The 19900-nt window shown below is 39.9% G+C and overlaps 2 protein-coding genes across 2 annotated transcripts; both read right to left on the bottom strand.

Annotated features, from left to right (window-relative positions):
- Positions 1-1126: 1126 nt before the first annotated feature.
- On the bottom strand, positions 1127-2416 carry LOC146368792 (general transcription factor II-I repeat domain-containing protein 2-like). Its single transcript, XM_084913592.1, has one exon. It carries the CDS (start codon positions 2414-2416, stop codon positions 1127-1129), a length of 1290 nt encoding a protein of 429 aa, XP_084769718.1.
- Positions 2417-12021: 9605 nt separating this feature from the next.
- On the bottom strand, positions 12022-15157 carry LOC146368791 (serine/threonine-protein kinase pim-2-like). Its single transcript, XM_084913666.1, has 9 exons — positions 14686-15157; positions 14064-14300; positions 13813-13938; positions 13595-13689; positions 13409-13456; positions 13106-13324; positions 12836-13016; positions 12579-12749; positions 12022-12489 (listed from the first exon to the last, which is right to left on the bottom strand). Exons 1-9 carry the CDS (start codon positions 14744-14746, stop codon positions 12398-12400), a joined length of 1230 nt encoding a protein of 409 aa, XP_084769792.1. The 5' UTR covers positions 14747-15157; the 3' UTR covers positions 12022-12397.
- Positions 15158-19900: the final 4743 nt, after the last annotated feature.

Raw genomic sequence — 19900 nt, 5'->3', positions numbered from 1 at the left:
CTGATTTCTAGAATCGATTCAATTCCGATTCACAAGGTCCCGAATCGATTCGATCCCCGAATCGATTCTATTCGATTCGGGGATCGAATCGATTTGAATCTGGGAAATTTTGACAGTCAGAAATATTATAATTCAGATCAGTACATTTACATATTTTTGTATCTATAGGAAGGAAGCTGACACTTTCCAGACTTTATCAAAGGTGTGAGCATCACAGCAGATGCCTTTGTGTCAAAGTAGCTGAAGATAAAACACAGAAAAACATGAAGGCGATTTTCCTGGCCTGGGATTTTATAAAAATATTCTGCAGTACATCAAAAACGAAAGAAAACCATTAATCAACATATGAACATTACCTCTGAAGTTACAGAGGTTTTATTAGAGACACGCTAAGCGTTTTGCATTTTGCATAATTTTAAGTTTAAGTTTGTTCAGTATTGAACGGCAGAAATTAGGTTTTCTTTTCGGAAGTATGTAAAACGAAAAAAAAAAACAGCGTCCGACAGCGCTGTAAACAACGGTAGATTTGTGCCTAACAAGCAAGCGAATAATGAAGAAAACAGATTTTTAGGGGAAACTGTTCTTGAAGTACAGAGAGAGAGAGAGAGAGAGCTGTGTATGAGGTGTGATTTTATTGTGGTGGAAGCAAAACAGCAAAAGTCAGAGTGAATTCATGACGATGTTTATGTGAAGCGTAGTTTGGATCTTCTTTTGCTGCTGGTTCGGTCAATATTGTTTGGAGAGAGATAAAACGAACAGCTTCAGAATCAGCGCAAAAAGGGCGTAAACACAAAGCGCGGACCCGCCGAAACATCAGAATCAGCGAGCTGTCGGCTTTCAGCCCCGACCGTGTCCGTGCAGTCGGTGAGAAAGGCGACATCTCACTGATTCTGATCCGACGGCGGGTCCGAGTTTTGTGTTTACGTCTTTGTGCAGAATCCGTGTTCCTGCTCTCATTTACTGTCTTAGCTGTTTGGTGGTTGTTGAAATTTTGTGAGGTTTCACCTGAGATTCTGGAATTTCGGGCAAAATAAATTTATATTGAAAAATCGATTCAGGATTTTAATGAATCGATTTCCACGTCAGAATCGATTTTAATCGATAAATCGATTATAAAAACCCACCCCTAATAAAAAGGCTGGGCTTCATCGATGTCGGCAACAAAGGGGTTTTGGAAAAGACGGATTTCTTTTGCATGAACATGTAGTTGACGGAAGCGCACACTGACCTCCGCCTTCAGCATTTCCAGTGCTTCCACACACTTTTCAGCTGGGAACAGGACCGCTGGGTTCTCTGCAGAAAGGTTTTGGGTAGCAGGGGGATGGGTGAAGTTGTGCTTTTTCACTTGTTCCAAAAGCAGCGCTAGTTTCAACTCAAATGCTTTTATGTGGGAATACATGTCGCAAATGAGTTTCCCCTGGCCTTGTAGCTGCAAGTCAAGGCCGTTCAGCATTTCCGTCACGTCTGTTAGAAATGCGAGGTGCCACTTCCATTCTGGGTCGATCAGCTCTGGGACCGTTTTGCCTTTTGAATGAAGAAATGCGTTAATTTCGGGTAGCAGTTCGTAAAAACGCCTCAAAACTCTGCCGCGGCTCAACCATCGGACCTCTGTGTAGTGCAGCACATCTCCGTACGCAGATTCCAGTTCAGACAGGAATTGTTGGAACTGCCTGTGTTTAAGTCCATTTGCTCTGATGAAGTTTATGCATGATACCACAGCCTTCATGACAGAATCCCACTTCCACACTTTGCAGCAAAGCGCTTGCTGGTGAATTATGCAGTGGACTTGTAGAGGGGCGGTGAAACCCCGTTCTTCCATCTCGCGGTTCATGCGTCCTATTAGGCCCCGAGATGCGCCCACCATACAAGGAGCCCCGTCAGTCGTGATGCTAGCAAGCTTTGCCCAGTCCAGATCCAACTCTTCCATTGTTTGACATACTTTGTCGAAAATATCCTCCCCCGTCGTAGTGCCTTTCAGACTTTGGAGGGCTGCCAGCTCCTCACACATCTCAAAGTTTGCGCTAACTCCACGAACAAAAATAAGAAGCTGCGCTGTGTCCTGCACGTCCGTGCTCTCATCCAGTGCTAATGAAAAAAAGTCAAATTCTTTCGTCTTTTGCTGCAGCTGGGCATATACATTACCCCCTATTTCTTCCACGCCTCTGGTGATTGTGCTCGCCGATAGACTCACAGCATTAAAGACATCTTTCTTATCGGGACACACCTCCTCCACAACAACATTCAAACATTTCTTGACAAACTCTCCCTCAGTGAAAGGTTTACCGTAGCTTGCTATCAGTTGAGCAACACGAAAGCTGGCCCGAACTGATGACTGGTTCAGCTGAGTTTGGCGTACAAATGCAGTCTGCTGAGCTAACAGTCCACTTTTTAACTTTGAGATTTTGTCTGTTCGCATTTGGCCTTGCAAGCTATCATACTTGTCTTTGTGACGGCATTCATAATGTCGGCGCAGATTGTATTCTTTGAATACCGCCACGTGTTGGATGAGACAAACAGCCTTTTCTTTGCATTGAAGAAAAAAATAATCGTGTGTCCACTGCAGGTTAAATACCCTGCATTCTGAAGCAATTTTTCTCTTACCTAACATTATTGCGTTCTGGGGGGGGGGTCACGTTCACTTTCTGGGCAAAGTGAGGTCGTAGTAGCAGAAAAATTTTTTTGGTGTGGTTCACAATTCAAATCAAATGAGCTTTATTAACATGAGGAAACATTTCCAGAGATTCAGTCGGGCAGGCCCACTACACCCCAGTGTGCTATGGGTGCATTAGTGTCGATCACGTGGCCAGACTGAAAAAATAATAATGCATCTCTAATATTGTTCAGGGGGCCGGGTCAAATGTGGAGGCCGTAGTTTGGGGACCACTGGTCCAGAGAATGAGACACATAATTTCAAAACATACAGCTGCATGTTAGAGATCACAGCGTTCTTCAGTCTCATGAGAACTCATGGAGACTAAATGTCAGACACATCAACAGTAAATGTCGTTCCTCCCCCCGTGAGTTTGTGTCCTCCACACTTGTTTACACAAACATCTGAGGTTTGAACAGTGTGCAAAACCACATGTTACAAAGCTGCTGAGCTACTGAATACTGGAATATTTCATTCAATATCACCATCTGACCAAAGGACAAACACAGAGAGGATTAGAGCGCCAAACTTTGTTTCAAACTGTTTCAGATTTTAGAGGCAAAAAGCAGAATTTCTACCTGGACAAAGAAATCAAAGCAGGAGAAAAACAAGCTTTTTACATTTATTCAAAGGCATTATGTGAATGTACTCTGAGCCACAGCCTCCTAAAGTAAAGACATTTTATCATCTAAACCAGACAGAGTCATGTTTTCAGCAGTGTCTGTATCCTCCATATAGACCATGCCATGGTCCACCTAGGGTGAGCAGGTGTCTGACTTTATGTGGGACTACACAGCGCTCAGTCCTTGTTTCCCTGTGCCACACACACATTGAGCCAATGTCCAGTTTTTTTATTGACTCTAGTTTCTGTCGATCGGTAGGCCCACAAAAAAACCCTGTACAGGAAGTAGATTTCATCTCTCTGATAAAAGGAGTTCTAATCCCTGATCCTATGAGTCTGACCCAGTAGATAATATTTATATGATCATATTTATGCCTTTGTTGTTTCACAAAGGGTTAAAAACATTCACAGGTTGGACTGTGGTTCTCCTTTTAGCGTCTCTGCTGGAATTTGAACTGTGAACCTCTTAGATCCAAACTTCTGAACTGCTCATCTCACAGAGGACAAAAGGGAAGAACCCCGAATCTCTTCTTCACCTCACTTTTATACCTGCTCACCCTTTCTCCCCCCTTCCCTCACTGGACATCACATCTTCACACCAATCAGGTTGTTGACATTTGATCATCTGAAATCCACCCACACCTCAACTCTCTCTCTGTCTGATTTACAAGATTTAACACAAAGTTTAAACTTTAAAATCACTTCATTACATTTTCTTTGTTATTCTTAACACAGAAAATTCACATTCAGAAACTTAACACAGAATAAAACAGAGTAGCCAGTAGTGGGACATGGTTCCAGCAACTCTGATGGTGACGGCCCGTTTGAAGCTGAAGCTCCGGCACATGTGTCAAAAAATCAACACACTGCTTCAGAAACGCTGTGCTGAGGCTTGGTTTGACTGAACAGAGTCACGTGATCAATGACGTCTGAAGCTTCATTCAGCACGTCACTGCTTCAGTACCTGATTCAATGATTTATAAGGAATTGAATCATTGGTGGGATTTGTGCTGTGTTTTGGTGATTTTGTGAGAGCGAATCAGTGTGTGACATAATTATAGACATGGAGCCAGGAAGAGAGGACGCTCTGCCTGTTCCTGAATAAAAACCAGTTCATCAGCAATTCTGCTCCCAGGTCTAAAATGTACATAAGAAATATGATATACACATAATTATAATGATATAACTTATAGTATATTATATATATAAACGTACCAGTCTGCTGGTTAATTACATAATCAGGTGGAGGCAGTGACCTCACAACCTCCTATAAGCTTTAAGTTAAGGTTACTTTATTTATACCCACAGGTAAATTTGCTTTACAGAACAATGATAGCATTTGGCCTCCCTTCACAAACACACACACCTAATGAAACCTGACAAAACACATATTTAGTAATTAAACAAAGTGAATCAAATCAAAAACAATTCTTATTGAGTTCAGTGACAGCAGCAGGGACAAAGCCTTTTTTATAATGCTTTGTCCTGCATCTTGGAACTAGAAACCTCCGTCCTGAAGAAAGAAGCTAAATCCACCCCGTAGAGGATGGGAACCATTTTTAAGGATTGATTAAGCCATCTGTGGTACCTGTTTAGAGTACAGGGAGTCTAAACAGGCCTGTGACTCATCTATCAGACGACTGGACCATCTCACTAACTAATTCAGTCAATTTTTCTCTGTGACAGAGGTCTGACTGAACCATGCCACCAAACAAAAAGATAAAACAGACTCAATAAAAGAACAAGAAAACAAAGTTAAAATCTTTCGCTTGATGTGGAAATGAGCAAGTTTCCTGAGGCAGTAAAGGCACTGGTGACCCTTTTTACAGACCGATTTGCAATAAAAGTTCAGTTTTTCATTGATTATGGTCCCAAGATATTTCTATGATTGCACTTGCTCTATTTTCTGACCTTTAATTAAAGTGACTCTGTGCCCATTTTGTTGTTTCCTAAAATCAATAACCATATCTTTTGTTTTAGATATGTTCAATTGGAGATAAGACTCCTCCCACCACTGAACAAAGTCATCAATGATTGGACCGTGGTGAGTTTCACCCTCTTTCAGTAAGCTGACAATAACAAAGTCATCTGTAAATTTAATGATGGCCCTGTTTTCATATCTGCTCTGACACATGTTTGTAAAGAGAATGAATAATAAGGGCGATAAGAGACACCCTGGAGGAGAAGCTGTGGAGGAGAACACTGGGTCAGACAGAACCCCATTTATTCTCACTCTTTGTGACCTGTCAGTTAAAAGATCTAAAATCCAGCAAACCAGGTTTTTCCTGATTTCAAACTCTTCTAAAAGTCTTTTAATTAAAATATGGGGCTGTGTTGTATTAAAAGCAGAAGAAAAATCAATGAAAAGAAGTCTTGCAAAAGTCCCTTTACTCTCTGCATGTTTAAGAATCAGATTTAGTCGAGTCCAAAGCGTGTCCTGCACTCCTCTGTTGGGCCTGTACACAAACTGCATTGGATCCAGCTGATATTCAATCTCTTCCATAATCACATTTCTGATGATTTTTTCAAAGACTTTCATGACAACTCAGGTGAGGCAACAGGCCTGAAGTCATTCAGGACGTTTGGACGACTAGATTTAGGGACATGAACGACGACAGCTTCCTTCCAAAGCGAGGGCACATTTTGTATTTGAAAGGATTTATTAAAAATAACCTGAAATTTAGGACTGAGCTCTTTAGCACAAGATTTAATTAGGCGGCACTAATGTTATCAGGGCCCTGGCTCTTGTTCACATTAACTGTATGAAAGGCCTTTTGGACATCGCTGAGTTCGGTGATGAAGTGTTGAGTATCTTTCAGTTTCTGTTTCAGTTCAGAAGAACTAAAACGAGCATAAAGCATATTCAAATCTCTGTCTGACTTAAAACCGTCTACAATGATCTGACTGCTGCTCTGGGGATTTTGAAACCCTGATATGGTTTTCATACAAGTCCAGGAGGACCCCAAATTTTTTGCAGCAAATTTGCTTTCAAGAAGGTTTTTGTAGATCTGTTTTGCTTTCAAGAGCTCGATTTTCAAGTCTTTGGTGACTGCCTGAAAGTCAGTAACAGCCCCCTCTTTAAAAGCCTGTCTCTTTTTCCTTAAACAGGATTTGATGCATTTGGTGACCCATGGCTTATTGTTAGGGTACACTTTAGCACGCTTAAGGGGTATAATCATGTCTTTACAAAAAACTGCATATGAGCTAACATCCACCAAAGCATCAAGGCTGAATAAAAACTTCCCAATCTGTAAATTTAAAACATTCCTGCAAGGTAAGCACAGATTCTTCTGACCACATGATTGATTGATGATAACATAATTTTTTCACCCCCCAAAAATTCATGTTCAAAGCAACATATCAGCCCAATATCACACAGAACTGTCACATGACATCAAACACAAGCTGTCAGCTCTGCAGAGTGGGCAATCATAATGAAGCAGTTCATTATAAGCTGCAGACTCAAGCTGCTCTTCATATATTTGTCCACCAGATGTCACCAAAGAGGACTGTGATGAAAGCTTCGAGTAATGAACCGTTTTTCATTACAAGCTTGGCCAACTGACTACAATCTACAATAAACTAATATGGCTTTTCAATCCTCTCTTCAATCACTTGGTACCACCAGGAACCTTTAAATGGGCACTCAAGCTGCCTGGAGACTGTTTTGTCGTGCACATCAGAGAAACCACAGGTAAGACAATCTTATCCAAAAGGTCAGTGTAACAGTATTGTTTTCCACCAGCTTAACCAAACTTCCCACACTAACTGAAATTTCTTTTCCCAGGCAAACATTAAACAGCAGCAGCTGGAAAACTGGAAAACCTAAAGCCAAATAATCAATAAAACATAACAACGGCTTCAACCTAGTCTTTAATGATTTGGAAAAATGGTTATGACAGTCCAGGAAAAGGTGATTCAGGAATAGGTCAGTTCATACCGCTCTGTTGGTGCATCTGTTTATGTAGCTGTGTGTGTGCATAGATAAAAGACAGCATGCAGGCTGAGATGCAGGTGAAGGAAAAGGAGGCTGAACAACAGAAGAAGAGGATCAGGGAGCTGGAGCTGACACAGCAGCAGCTGGAAGTTGCCCTTAATATGGAGATCCAGGCTCGGCTGGAGGAGGAGAGGGCCAGACTGGAGCTTGAGCGGTAACAATGGATTTCTAACTCTTATTATGGCCCTTTATTATTTTATTTGTGATGGAGATCTGATATATCCATGAGAAGTATTAACATTTTCAGTTGCTTCTTCCCTTTTTCCCCTCCTTCAGGTTGCTGCAGGCTGAAGATGAATAGAGGAAACATTTCCAGCTCCTCCAGGAGCAGCAACGTACAATGCAAAACCTCAGCCCCATACAGGAGCTGTCAGATGGCAGTCCCGATGAGGACACCCCCTCAGCCCTCAACTCTGCCTCTCAGGAGCTCCAGGATCTGCAGGCATCTCGCCAAAGAAGCCACCAGCGTCTGGAGGTGAACAAGTTTGTTTTGACTGGCTTTGTGAGCAGCATCTTATTTAGTGCTCTTCTAAAACAACACTGATGAGGATGCCTGCATGATTTTTGTTTCCAGGAGGTTCAGGAGAGGCTGAGGAATGCCAGTCAACATGTACGGCACTGGAACATCCAGCTGAACCGACTGATGACCCCCATTACTCCTGCAGGTGCCGTATTCACTTTGCCTCTTTGCAGCACAGACTTCTGGAACAGAGTGTTAGTATAGTTAATAACAGTGTAGACCATATAATCTGTCAGATAATTGCATTAAAATGCTACAAAAGGCACCTACCCCCAAACATGTCAAGAGATTCATTCAGTGACTTGAATGAAAGAATCTGACTCACCTCAAGTTAATTAAAATTAAAACTAAATCTTATTATGATTTAAACACGGAAATCTTAAAACGAAAAATAACCGCATGCACAGTTGTTACAGGCTGCAAACATGTTTTATACTGCTTTGAAGTCTGGGACAGCATCATAAGAGGCATAACTGATCTCACCGTAGTCCCATGAAGACTCAAGATGAGTGTTTTCACGACTGCCATCTTGGTGTTTTGAAATCAGGCATGATGAATGAAGGGAAGAACTGTCTGTTAAGGTTCTCAGTCGTTCAGGTCATCGTAGTCTAAGGAGCTTGGAAAGAAAAGCATCTGGACTTCTTTAAGTTTCTTGAAGAGCGTTTCACCTCTCATTCAAGAAGCTTCTTCAGTTCTCTGAAGAAATTCTGAACTGAAGAAGCTTCTCAGATGAGAGGTAAAACATCTTCAAGAAACTTAAAGAAGTCCAGATGCTTTTCTTTCCAAGCTCCTTAGACTGTAGTTAAACTTCACACACTGGACTTGTCAGTCACACGTCCTTCGCCAGTAGGCATTCCCAGAATGATCTTTCCCCTTCTGACGCTTAGAATGACCAAATATGTGCAAAATGGACAATTCAACATGCCACCATGTCAGTCTTTTATTAAATATGACATGAAACAAATGACTGAGCCATTAAATTTGTCACAAAGGTGTTCACCTAATTCCAGGCAAATGGAATAGACTTCTATGGGACCATAAGTCTTTTTGCACTTTGACATTTGTTTTACTTTTCAGATCTGTAACCTATAACTTTTATACTGTATGTGTTTTGATCATAGGAGTCTACGGGGACTTACTTACTTTTAGCACGTTTAGCAGTTGATGTTGGCTTCTTTTTCAGTACTGGAGCTTCCTGCTCATTGAAGACTTTTCTAAAAGGAAATGCTTAATCCAAAATGGCGTTTTAAGGGCTTGGATTAATGTCAATTTCAGCAAATATTCTTTCTTATGTTAAAAGAACATGGATCTCTGTCAGTGATAACTTCTGACTTTATAACTCAAATTTTAAGAGAGAGCTTCACTGCTAAGCTCTCATCTGTGTGGGTGTCACGGTTCGCTTCAGGACTCACACTCAGGACTCAGAGGCACAGTCAGTATTTATTACAGTTCCACCAGGTGTATATACAAACAGTGCAGGGGATAGTGCTATATACAAAGCGGTGACAGGGAAAAGGCTCCGGGGAAATCCAGGTAGGGAAAAGACACTTGCTCCTCTTCTGACTCTCTCTCCAAACACTCACACAAAAAGGGAATCCGCTCGGGGAATGCAGAGTCGGGTCCAGGGGATCTATGTACAGAAGGAAACACACGTTAGAGGTTTTGCACAGGGAAGCAAAAGAGAACTTGCTCAGAGCCGGGCTGCACTGACGCGAGTCACACACAACGATCCAGCGATGAGTAGAAGCCACTCCCTGGCTTAAATGCTGGCTGCACTGATGAGGCCCAGGTGTTTCCTCTTCAGAGGGGCGTGGGCCGAGGGCGTGAACCCACCATGAGTTCCGCCCTGGCGAGAGAGCGAGAGAGAGAGCAAGAGAGAGAGAGAGAGAGCAAGAGAGAGAACACTACTAGTCAGCGGCCTGCTGATCCCCTGGCCGTGACAGTGGGGTTCAAATCCCTTATTCAGATTAAGATTTTATGTGACATTACATTGGCAAAAATTAAATGTACTTGAATAATGTGAGTATTGGAGTAAGTACTTGAGTAATTTTTGAATAACTTTAATTTTGTAATGTGCATATTTTATGAATAATGATGTTTCAATACTTTAATCTACTGAATAAGTAAGAATTAGACTTAATAATCTTTTTACTTTAAAAAGGGAAATTGTGTACAATCTTTTATTCTCCAAAATGCACATAATAAAAATGTTTTGGGGAATGTATATGCTTTTTAAAAACCAATTGCTTCTTACCTGATGCATGCTATAACTTTCAGCAAAACTGAACTAAAATTTGTTAACAAGCTTACCAAATAAGAAATGTTTTGTGAATTTTCTTTGCAGAGCGACTGGAAAGCCGGCTGTTATCAAAGCCCACATGCCCTAAAAAGGAGGGCGCGCTGGCTAGTGATGAGTTCATCACTAAGTTTAAGATAAGAGTTGATCAGAATAGAGGCGATGATGAAAGTCTGGAGCATCAGCTGGAGGCTGCCAACCTGCCTGATGAATCGTTCGAGGCCCAGACAGAAGTCAACGGACAAATATGATCACAGACATTTTAAAAACGCGAGTTGAGAGTTAAGGGGGAAAAATATTGTAATAAGTATATATTTGAATTGCACACTAAGATATAAAGTGATGGCAGCGAGCACAGTGTTGCAGGATTTAATTAAAAACACATCTGACTAAGACCAACTGAAATTTAGAGTTGTGTATAATAAAGTTTATTCGTGATTAATAAAACAAATCTGTAATATTTTTCTTTCTCTTTTGTCCATTTGAATCTCGCTACAGCTTAAATAAAAGAAAAGAATGTGTTTTGAATAAATCAAACTCTATTCTCTCTTTTTCTTTCTTTCTTTTTTTCTTGGTGGGTTTTCTTTTGCAATCAAACGCAACATTATACAATTATATAGTATAGTAAGAAATATCCTTTAACTTAATTTAGTATTTGTTTTTTAATTTTTGTTTTTATTGTTTCCCCTTCAGTTTTGTGCTTATAACATGTTCTAATCTGACATATTATGCAGTAAATTATTTTTGCAATAACTTAACAGGCCATTGTGGGAGCCAACATTCACTTATCAAAGACATATTTGTATATTCTGTGGGCTGCTTTATGGTTGTGTCATTTAGAAACATAAGCCACAACAGACTTCCACCGGAGAGTACTTAAAAATGTATTTTTATGTAAAGATATTTTAATTAACTACTATATTAAGAGAGAACCTATTGTTACATGGATTAATTGTACAAACTGTAGAGAAATAAGTTTAAGCGTGCAACTTTTTATTCATTTTTAACTGTATTAATGTTTTTATGTTGATACAGCCGCCTCATATCTGTTTCCTCAGTGTTTTTAAACCATGTACTCCATCTATGAGTAAGAACATGAATAAATTCCTTTCCAAATTTGTAGTTCTTTTTTCCAACTGTTTTTAGTATATATGTAACATTTCTTTACACACAAATGCAGGTATTCTTTTGCACCAAGACGTTAAAGAAATGCTAAGAAAAAATAAAAATACTACATTGCAACCTGTGTGTGTGTGTGTGTATATATCTGTATCTATATAGATATAGATATATATGTGTATTCGTACCCTTTTTTCATCATCTAGTTTCCTGTGCCAGATCTTCTACTGATCCACTGAGGCAGACATGTAAAAAAACATGAACTAAAGCATATTTCTGTATATAAACAGGACTTTAAATCTTTATCAACAGCTACTTTAGAGGAAATTCTTCAATAAACTGCAACCAAAGGCTCAACTCAGAGGACAAAATCCAACCTGTTATAAATAGTGTGACAGCAAACTTTCTCTTGTGTAAAGTTACAAATAGGAGTAATTATCCACAGGAGCTTTTATACATAATGAAGTTATAATTCGTCCTGTAGAAATTGTACACTTAAGCTATATAGTTCCCGCTGTGATAACTCTTATTAACTTTTATGCTTTTACAACCCACTATGAGCAAACACTCAGCAACAGTGGGAAGGAAAAACTCCCTTCTTGAAGGAAAAAACCTCTGGTAGAACCAGGAAATCTGTCTAAACTAGTTGGGGGTTAGAGCAACAGATGCAAGTCTTCAGATCATTTGCAGTGTGACTGTCTTTGTGCACACTTTAACCTGATTCAGTTTTCTTATTTGTCAAAATGCACCATGGGTAAAAAAAAACAAAACAAAAAAACAAAACAAAATAGTAATGAAGGAGAATCCTCAGCAAAGATGAATTAAACAAGTTTTATTTTGATCAAATTTTACTTTAAGTAAAACACATCTTTATTTGATGACTTTAATGTCATCAAATAAAGACAGTTTTGATGGAGCTCCTGACCCAGCCCAAGCTCTCTATGAAGACGAGGAAAAACTCCCCAGGGGGCCAGATCAATGGGAAGAAACCTCGGGAAAGCCCATTCAAAGAGAGATCCCCTTTCCTGGGATGGCTGGGGGGGTTACAGGAACTCCAAAAAAGCTAAATTTTTATTTATTTATTTTTTAAGATTGACCCATTCTATCTATTCCTGTCCAACAGAAAAAAGAAAGGAAGTTACTACAATGTATCATACTTATATGATAAGGTGTGAATTATGTGTTTGTGTGTGTTATCTTAGCCAGGGGTGAAGCTGGAGCTCCTCCAGTGTTGGGCGCTTCTCCGGGACTATAGCTAAACATGCGTCCAAGAAATTCCGGCATTCTTGAAAGAAAGAAAAGATCAAAAAGATGAAGATGATAGTTCTAGTGATCCAAGGCATCAGTGAATCTGGAAGTGTGAAGTTTTCTTACCTGTGGACAGACGCTTCTTGATGCTCAGTTTCTTTGTGAGGAACCTCGCGGTACTAAAGTATCGTGCATGAAGCGCTTCATACAACACCACTCCCATTTGCCACACCGTGGTGGGTCCACACCTGTAGCAGCTCCTAATGTACCACTCGGGAGGGATGTGAAGAGGAGTGCCTAACAAACAGACACAATTGCAATTTCTTCTAAAACAAAAGACACAAATTGTTACATCTGTGAAAAGCAGGAGCAGAATATGTTACCATAGAAGATGCGATACAGAGATCGCTGTTTAACAAAGCAGCTCAGTCCAAAGTCAATGATGCGAACTCGAGGCACATCTGAGCCGGTCTCAATCAGAATGTTTTGTCCCTTGATGTCCCGATGAAAGATGTGTTTATCCTCAAGTTCCTTTACAGCATCAACTAGTTGCTTCAGAATGACCTGGAAAAGATGAAAAACACAATAATGAGTTAATGCTTTTCTGCCTTGATTGAATGCTGTACAGTCTAAGGCTCTTCCAGTCAACCTACCTTGGCCTTGTCCTCTGGTAAAGTTCTTCCATTTTCTGCTTTGTATTTTTGCAGGTCCACAGCGGGGACAGGTCTCTCCAGCACCAGGATCAGCTCTTTGCCAAGGTCGAACCACTCCAGCAAGGACACAGGTGCTGATATTCCCACTGACCCTTCTGCTTCACCTGCAAGTTTAACCATAATGGCCACTTCCACTGAGAGCTTCTTCCCGCTTTCATCCTGAAATATTACAACAAAGTGGATGATGAGGAACGCCGCATTCAATCCAGTAATGTAAAACTAATTCAAGTGTTGGACGCTTACCGCCACTTTGCAGTAGACTTTATTTTTGGGAATGTGTTTGATGGCAACCTAGAAGACACAGAGCATTGGTGAGCATTTCCTCAGTATGACATAATGAAAGGTGGAAACACAGCAGACGTCTCAGTTTACGATATTATCCATTATCTGCGTTACTGCCTGTCTTACTACCATCATCTGAACACTTACTGGAAAACGATCTTCTATCCGGTAGCCAGCAAACACTGCTCCGCAGCCTCCTTCTCCGAGCTGGTGCTCCTCCACATATCTGGCTTGGAATTCACCTGAACAGACAAAACAACAAATCTTGTTTTATTACAGCTGTGACACAAATTACTCTCCTCTGTAGCCTAAATGTTCCTTTTGCCCTTCCCCTGAATATAAAACCCAAGCTGCTTGCTACTTACGTTTTTGGTCTGCCACTGATTTTTTGTCCTGGTCCACATTCCTTTTTTTTTTCTTGGGTGACTCTCTGTTGTCTCCCGCGGCCTTTCTTTTGCCATTTTTTGCGCACACCTGTTTGTTGTTCAAGTCTGGAGATGTGGAAAACACCAAAAGCACATCAGCTCACTGGATGATAGACACAAACACTAAACACTAATATTTTAAACCTAGCAACCACACTTAATCTACCCCCTTATTCAACTAATTAGCCTACCTTTACCAGAGTCCAACGAGGAGGATGCTTGCTCCTTGTCACCGCTCATATGGTCGAGAAGTTTAGCCTTCTTTGCTTTCTTTGTTGTGCCCTCTTCATCTTGCACAACCTTGCGCTTCACTCCTCTGACCACATCTGAGCTGGTGGAAGGACCAGCCTGCTCAGCGACCCTCCTCCTTTTTATTGGGGTCTTCTTTTCAGGACTGGCCTTTCTTTTAGCAGTCCTGCTCTTACAATCTATAAACGACAACAACACAGTGGTGAAAAAGAGTCCCCGACATCAGGACTGGAAGCAGTTTGGCAAAGAATTTGAAATTGCTTTTGCTTAAATTATCACAAGTTTATTCTTGGGATAAAAAAACTGACCAGTGCGAATTGATACTAGGTTTACTAAGTCTTAGATCTTGATGACACTTGTTGGTCTGTTTTTACTGTTGAGTCCAAGAATAAACTTATTACATTATTTTACCAAAAGACCGGTAACCTTTCTTTGATTAGACATCTTGTATTAAAGCTATTTTCAATCAAACATATGATTCAATTGCTCCAAAAATGATTCACACAGTGTCAACATTTCTAGGATTTGGATTTTACCAGGATTTGATTTTATTATTTTACTTACCTTGATCTCCTGAATCTTTCTTATCGGCTGGAGTGGTAATTTTTCTTGTTTCCTTTTTCATTGTAATTTCGGAGAACTTTTAAACTCGAAAATGTAAACCGTAATGAGTTAATATTGAGTTAATATTCCTTCAAATGTGCGCCCTTCAAATGCTTGACTTTTCTAACTGAATTCTGTTAGTGAGCTTTATAAGTAAACTCTGGAAACTACGGCAACACAACATAGAATCTTGCCTTTCAGTGACTTCACTGACTGCCAGTAGTTCAAAGTAGTTTACAGAAAAACACTCTGGCAGACAAAGCCATAATATTTCATATAATTCAATCATTTCATATCAATTAAACAGTTTCTTTCATTATCTTTCATCGTTTGTATAAAGACCTCATGTATGGATGACAGTATGAAGATTTGTGGTTGACCACACACTAATAAACACAGTGTCAGCTACATTGTCATCTGATTTAAAGTATTTATTATGTACATTTAACTGTCATGGTACTGAATCTGTGACCCAGTGTTTTGTGTTTGTTCATTTATATTCATTGATTATTCTTATGTATGTTTTTGGTTCTCTTTATTGTTTTCTTCTTGTGTTATATTCTTAGGCTTTAGGTTTCTGTTACTTTGCCTTGCCCCTGTGTCCCACGTGTCATGTCTAGTCACTCTTGTTTCCATGTTCCCCAATTTCTCCCCAGTCAGTCATGTCTCTGTGTCAACTCTGTGTCTTTGTAAAAGTCTCTTGTTTGCTGTTTTACTTTGATAGTCTTGTGTGCTATGTTAGTGTTTTCATGTCTGTGAAGGTTCTCAGTCATCTAGGTCATCGTAGTCTAAGGAGTTTGGAAAGAAAGCGTTTGGACTTGAAGTTGCTTGAAGATGTTTCACCTTCTTGGAAGAAAAGAACTTAAACTTTGCTTGAACGTCTTCAAGCAACTTAAAGAAGTCCAGACGTTTTCTTTCTAAGCTCCTTAGACTATGTTAGTGTTTTCAGTTTTCCTTCCCCATGGTCTTGTTGTTTGTGATTTCTCGCAGCTGTGCTCTCATCCTGTGTCTTATTCCCTCATTTATCCCTCTGTGTATTTAAGCCCATTGTTTTCCTCTGTTTGCTGTTGGGTTGTCTGTGTATCATCCATGACAATTAAATTAAATAGCAAATGCAACTACAATTTCAATGAGATTCATTCCTGGCATTCTACTGCGGTGGCTGAAAGTAGACACCAAGCATTATCACTGTAACTGATGTAAATATTGGACTTGGAGGGGATTCATCTGATAGACTGATGCAAACATTACTGTGAGGAAAATTTTGAATCTCCCAATTTTCTTTTTTTCTGAAAGAAAGAAAGTTGGTTACTGTATCACATTTGTATGGCAAGATGTGAATTCAGTATGCGTGTGTGTTTGTGTCAGAGAGGAGTTTATCTGAGCCAGGGGTAAAGCAGGAGGTCCTCCAGCATTGGGCACTTCTCCAGGACTTTGTTAAAACTTGTTTTCAAGACGTCTGAAATGAAAGAAGGACAAGAGATATCGAGATGATAATTCCAGTGATCCAAGCGATCACATTGATTTTCTGCAAAGTTTTCTTTTTGAGAGTCATTCGGCTGGGCAGGGGGTATAACACATCTGCAATGCAGCAACATCTGCTCTCTGGGCCTGTGTGAGAGTGTTATCTCAATGGCGGGAATGAGGATGTTGGAATTTGGCATCTCAGGCACCAACTCATCTCTTTCCTTAACCGGGCTCACCAGAGATTGGTTTCAGCCTCTCTCCATGCTTTAAGGAGGTTGAGTTGATAAATCTGACTGGCCCCTCCCCTATCTGACCATATCTCTTCATAGTCAACACCAATGTTCTCACCGTGTGACCATGAACGGTCCTTACCACTTGGCAAGTAATTTCGAGCTAGAAGAAGGGAGTAAGACAAGCACTTTATGTCCCTGTTAAAATACAATTACATTTTATCAAATATCACTAAGCAGTCCTTACCTTTAAATACAGCCTGGTTTCTTTCTCTTTCTTTCTATATCTCTGAGTGAAGTTAGCTCTCACTCTTTCTCTTTCTGTGAAATACAGCAAGTGGAGCTTTAGCTAGCAACACACTGTGACACAGTTAGTGTTTGTTGAGGTGATAGAAATGCTGCATTTGAAATTACCTGCCACAACATTTTACTCCCTTTTATGTTCACTCCTTTTTTTCTGAAGTACCGCAAATTATGGGCACGTGGGGTTGTTCTGGTGTTGTGCTAAAAATAAATAAATCAAAACTACGGTACATGGTTTGCTCTTTCATCTCTACTGATTAAAACGCGACTGCCTTTCATGTGTCACTGTTTAGGCTCAAATCTCATTGTTTGAAGGCCTGCAGTGACGTGAAATATTAACTTCCCCCAAATGCGTTAAACCCAAAGTAACGAGTTTGTTTTGAAAATATACGGAGAGGAAACTACAGATATTTGTTTAAAAATGTAGGGAGTAAAAATTAAGTACAGCAAGGAAGTTTTTTTTACTTTTTTACTTCCTACCTCTGGAGCCAATTAAGCTAAATTTAAGAAGCGCATGTCTGTGTATACTTAAAAGCTCTTATAGTTATTTTCACTTTGTAGACAAATTCCCCGGTCAGGGCAGCCAGTTTGTGGGCATGGGCAGAGGACTTTTGAAATACCCCAACGTTAAAGAAATGTTCACCGTAGCCCAGAAGATCCTGGGTTACGACCTGCTGTCTCTGTGTCTGGAGGGCCCCGAGGACGAGCTTTCTTCATACATTCTTATATAGTTCTATACTGTGTATTGTGTATTTTGTTGTACAGTTATTTTATTTTTTTAACTTTAATTTATATATTTTATCTTATTCTTTCCCAGTTAAATTTACCCCTTTTTAATTTTCATATTTATTTCCTATCTTATTCATAGCCTTTTCTTTTTTTCTTTAGGTCACGAGCAGTTGTCTAAGCATTTCACTGCATATCGTACTGTGTGTGACTGTGTACGTGACAAATAAAATTTGAATTTGAATTTGAGCTGCAGAAAACGGTTCACTGTCAGCCGGCGGTGTTTGTCACCTCCCTGGCTGCTGTGGAGAGACTCAACCAAGAAAACCCCAAAGTAAGTGCCAGATAAATGTCTGGAAAAAGGACAATAACTGCAGGTCCTGCCTTCTTAAATGTGGCCATTTTATCTTTTTAATAAAAAAAAAAATACTGCTACAGTAATATTAATTTATATTTAAAATGTGCGCATATTATGTATGAAGGTGTGGATGAATGATGCTTGTTGTAAGAAAGCATTTTGAGCGCCCAGTAGAAGAGCATCTTTCAAATGCAAAGTTTCTCATTTCAACTTTAATTACTGCACCTGATTAAGGCGATAGAGTAAATAAGGCTTCCAACAGTGGTTATTTCTTATTATCACATCTTGTTTTTATTGTTTTTATCAGTAGATTGTTGTTTCACTCCCACCAAAAACATCACCGTAAATAATCTTCTGCTTCTGAATGACCATTTAAAAAAATAAACAAATTGTTCTGAGTTAATTTCAGTTACGGATGTATCAGTGACATAAATGATATATCGGTCATAATCGGGAGGCTGTTACATTTTTATTTTTATTTTTTTTGACTTGTTTCCTGCTGTACACAGGCCATTGAGATGTGTGTCGCTGCTGCAGGTTTCAGTGTCGGAGAATTTGCTGCTCTTGTCTTTTCTGGGGCGATGAACTTTGCAGAAGGTAGAAAGATTTCTTTTTTGGGTTTTTTTGTGCATTTGTAAAAGGTGTTTTAATCACAACTTTGGTTAATATTCTGTATTTACTCCTTATGCTGCATAAGGAGTAAATGCAGCTCAACTCCCAGTCCTACTGGGACTGGGAGTTGAGCTTGACTCCCAGTCCTACTGCCAGTTTCTGGAAGACACCTTCTTCAAGCAGTGGTACAGGAAGAAGTCTGCATCCTTCAAGAAAAACATGATTTTCATGCAGGACAATGCTCCATCACACGCGTCCAAGTACTCCACAGCGTGGCTGGCAAGAAAGGGTATAAAAGAAGAAAAACTAATGACATGGCCACCTTGTTCACCTGATCTGAACCCCATTGAGAACCTGTGGTCCATCATCAAATGTGAGATTTACAAGGAGGGAAAACAGTACACCTCTCTGAACAGTGTCTGGGAGGCTGTGGTTGCTGCTGCACGCAATGTTGATGGTGAACAGATCAAAACACTGACAGAATCCATGGATGGCAGGCTTTTGAGTGTCCTTGCAAAGAAAGGTGGCTATATTGGTCGCTGATTTGTTTTTGTTTTTGAATGTCAGAAATGTATATTTGTGAATGTGGAGATGTTATATTGGTTTCACTGGTAAAAATAAATAATTGAAATGGGTATATATTTGTTTTTTGTTAAGTTGCCTAATAATTATGCACAGTAATAGTCACCTGCACACACAGATATCCCCCTAAAATAGCTAAAACTAAAAACAAACTAAAAACTACTTCCAAAAACATTCAGCTTTGATATTAATGAGTTTTTTGGGTTCATTGAGAACATGGTTGTTGTTCAATAATAAAATTATTCCTCAAAAATACAACTTGCCTAATAATTCTGCACTCCCTATATACTGACTAACCAGCAGCAACACTCTGACTCAGTGTTTCCATCTGTGTTTATTTCCATCTTTACAGTCAGGCAGAAACATCTCACAGCAGCTGGAAAAACCAGTGAGCACACTTTAGAGGAAAAAAGTGAAAGTTTATGTTCAACTGTAAAATATTCTCTGTAATGTAAATTGTTCTGCTCTCTGACAAACCATCAGAGGTGCAGCACGTGTATCATTTGGTGTTTGAAGCAGAAACAAAAGCAAAGAGTTAAAGGAAAACACATTTGAAGAAGAAGGAAAATGAAAACAAGACGTCACTGAGCAACAACCTGACAGAACGAGAGCCAACAGTTTACTATCAGAACTGAGGCTGATCATTAACAGGGAGCAGCAGGTAACAAGGTCATCAGCAGTGGAGGAAAGTATGGAAGTAATACTCAGCTTCATATTTGAAGATACTCGAGTATCTTAGCTGCAGGTCTGGAACACTGGTTTTATTTCCTTTCCCATTAAACATCTCACACAGCCCCTCATCTGTGACCCTTAGCAAACCCACTGGATATCTACCTGTACATAAAGGAGATCAGATCAGTTCCATCTAGACCAGCTGTAACAGGAAAATGCTGCTTAC

The sequence above is a fragment of the Perissodus microlepis genome, chromosome 18, assembly GCF_051167445.1.
Source record: "Perissodus microlepis isolate ML-2025 ecotype Zambia chromosome 18, ASM5116744v1, whole genome shotgun sequence".
In the NCBI taxonomy this organism is placed as follows: Eukaryota; Metazoa; Chordata; class Actinopteri; order Cichliformes; family Cichlidae; genus Perissodus; species Perissodus microlepis.
This window is presented reverse-complemented; position numbering and strand designations above follow the sequence as displayed.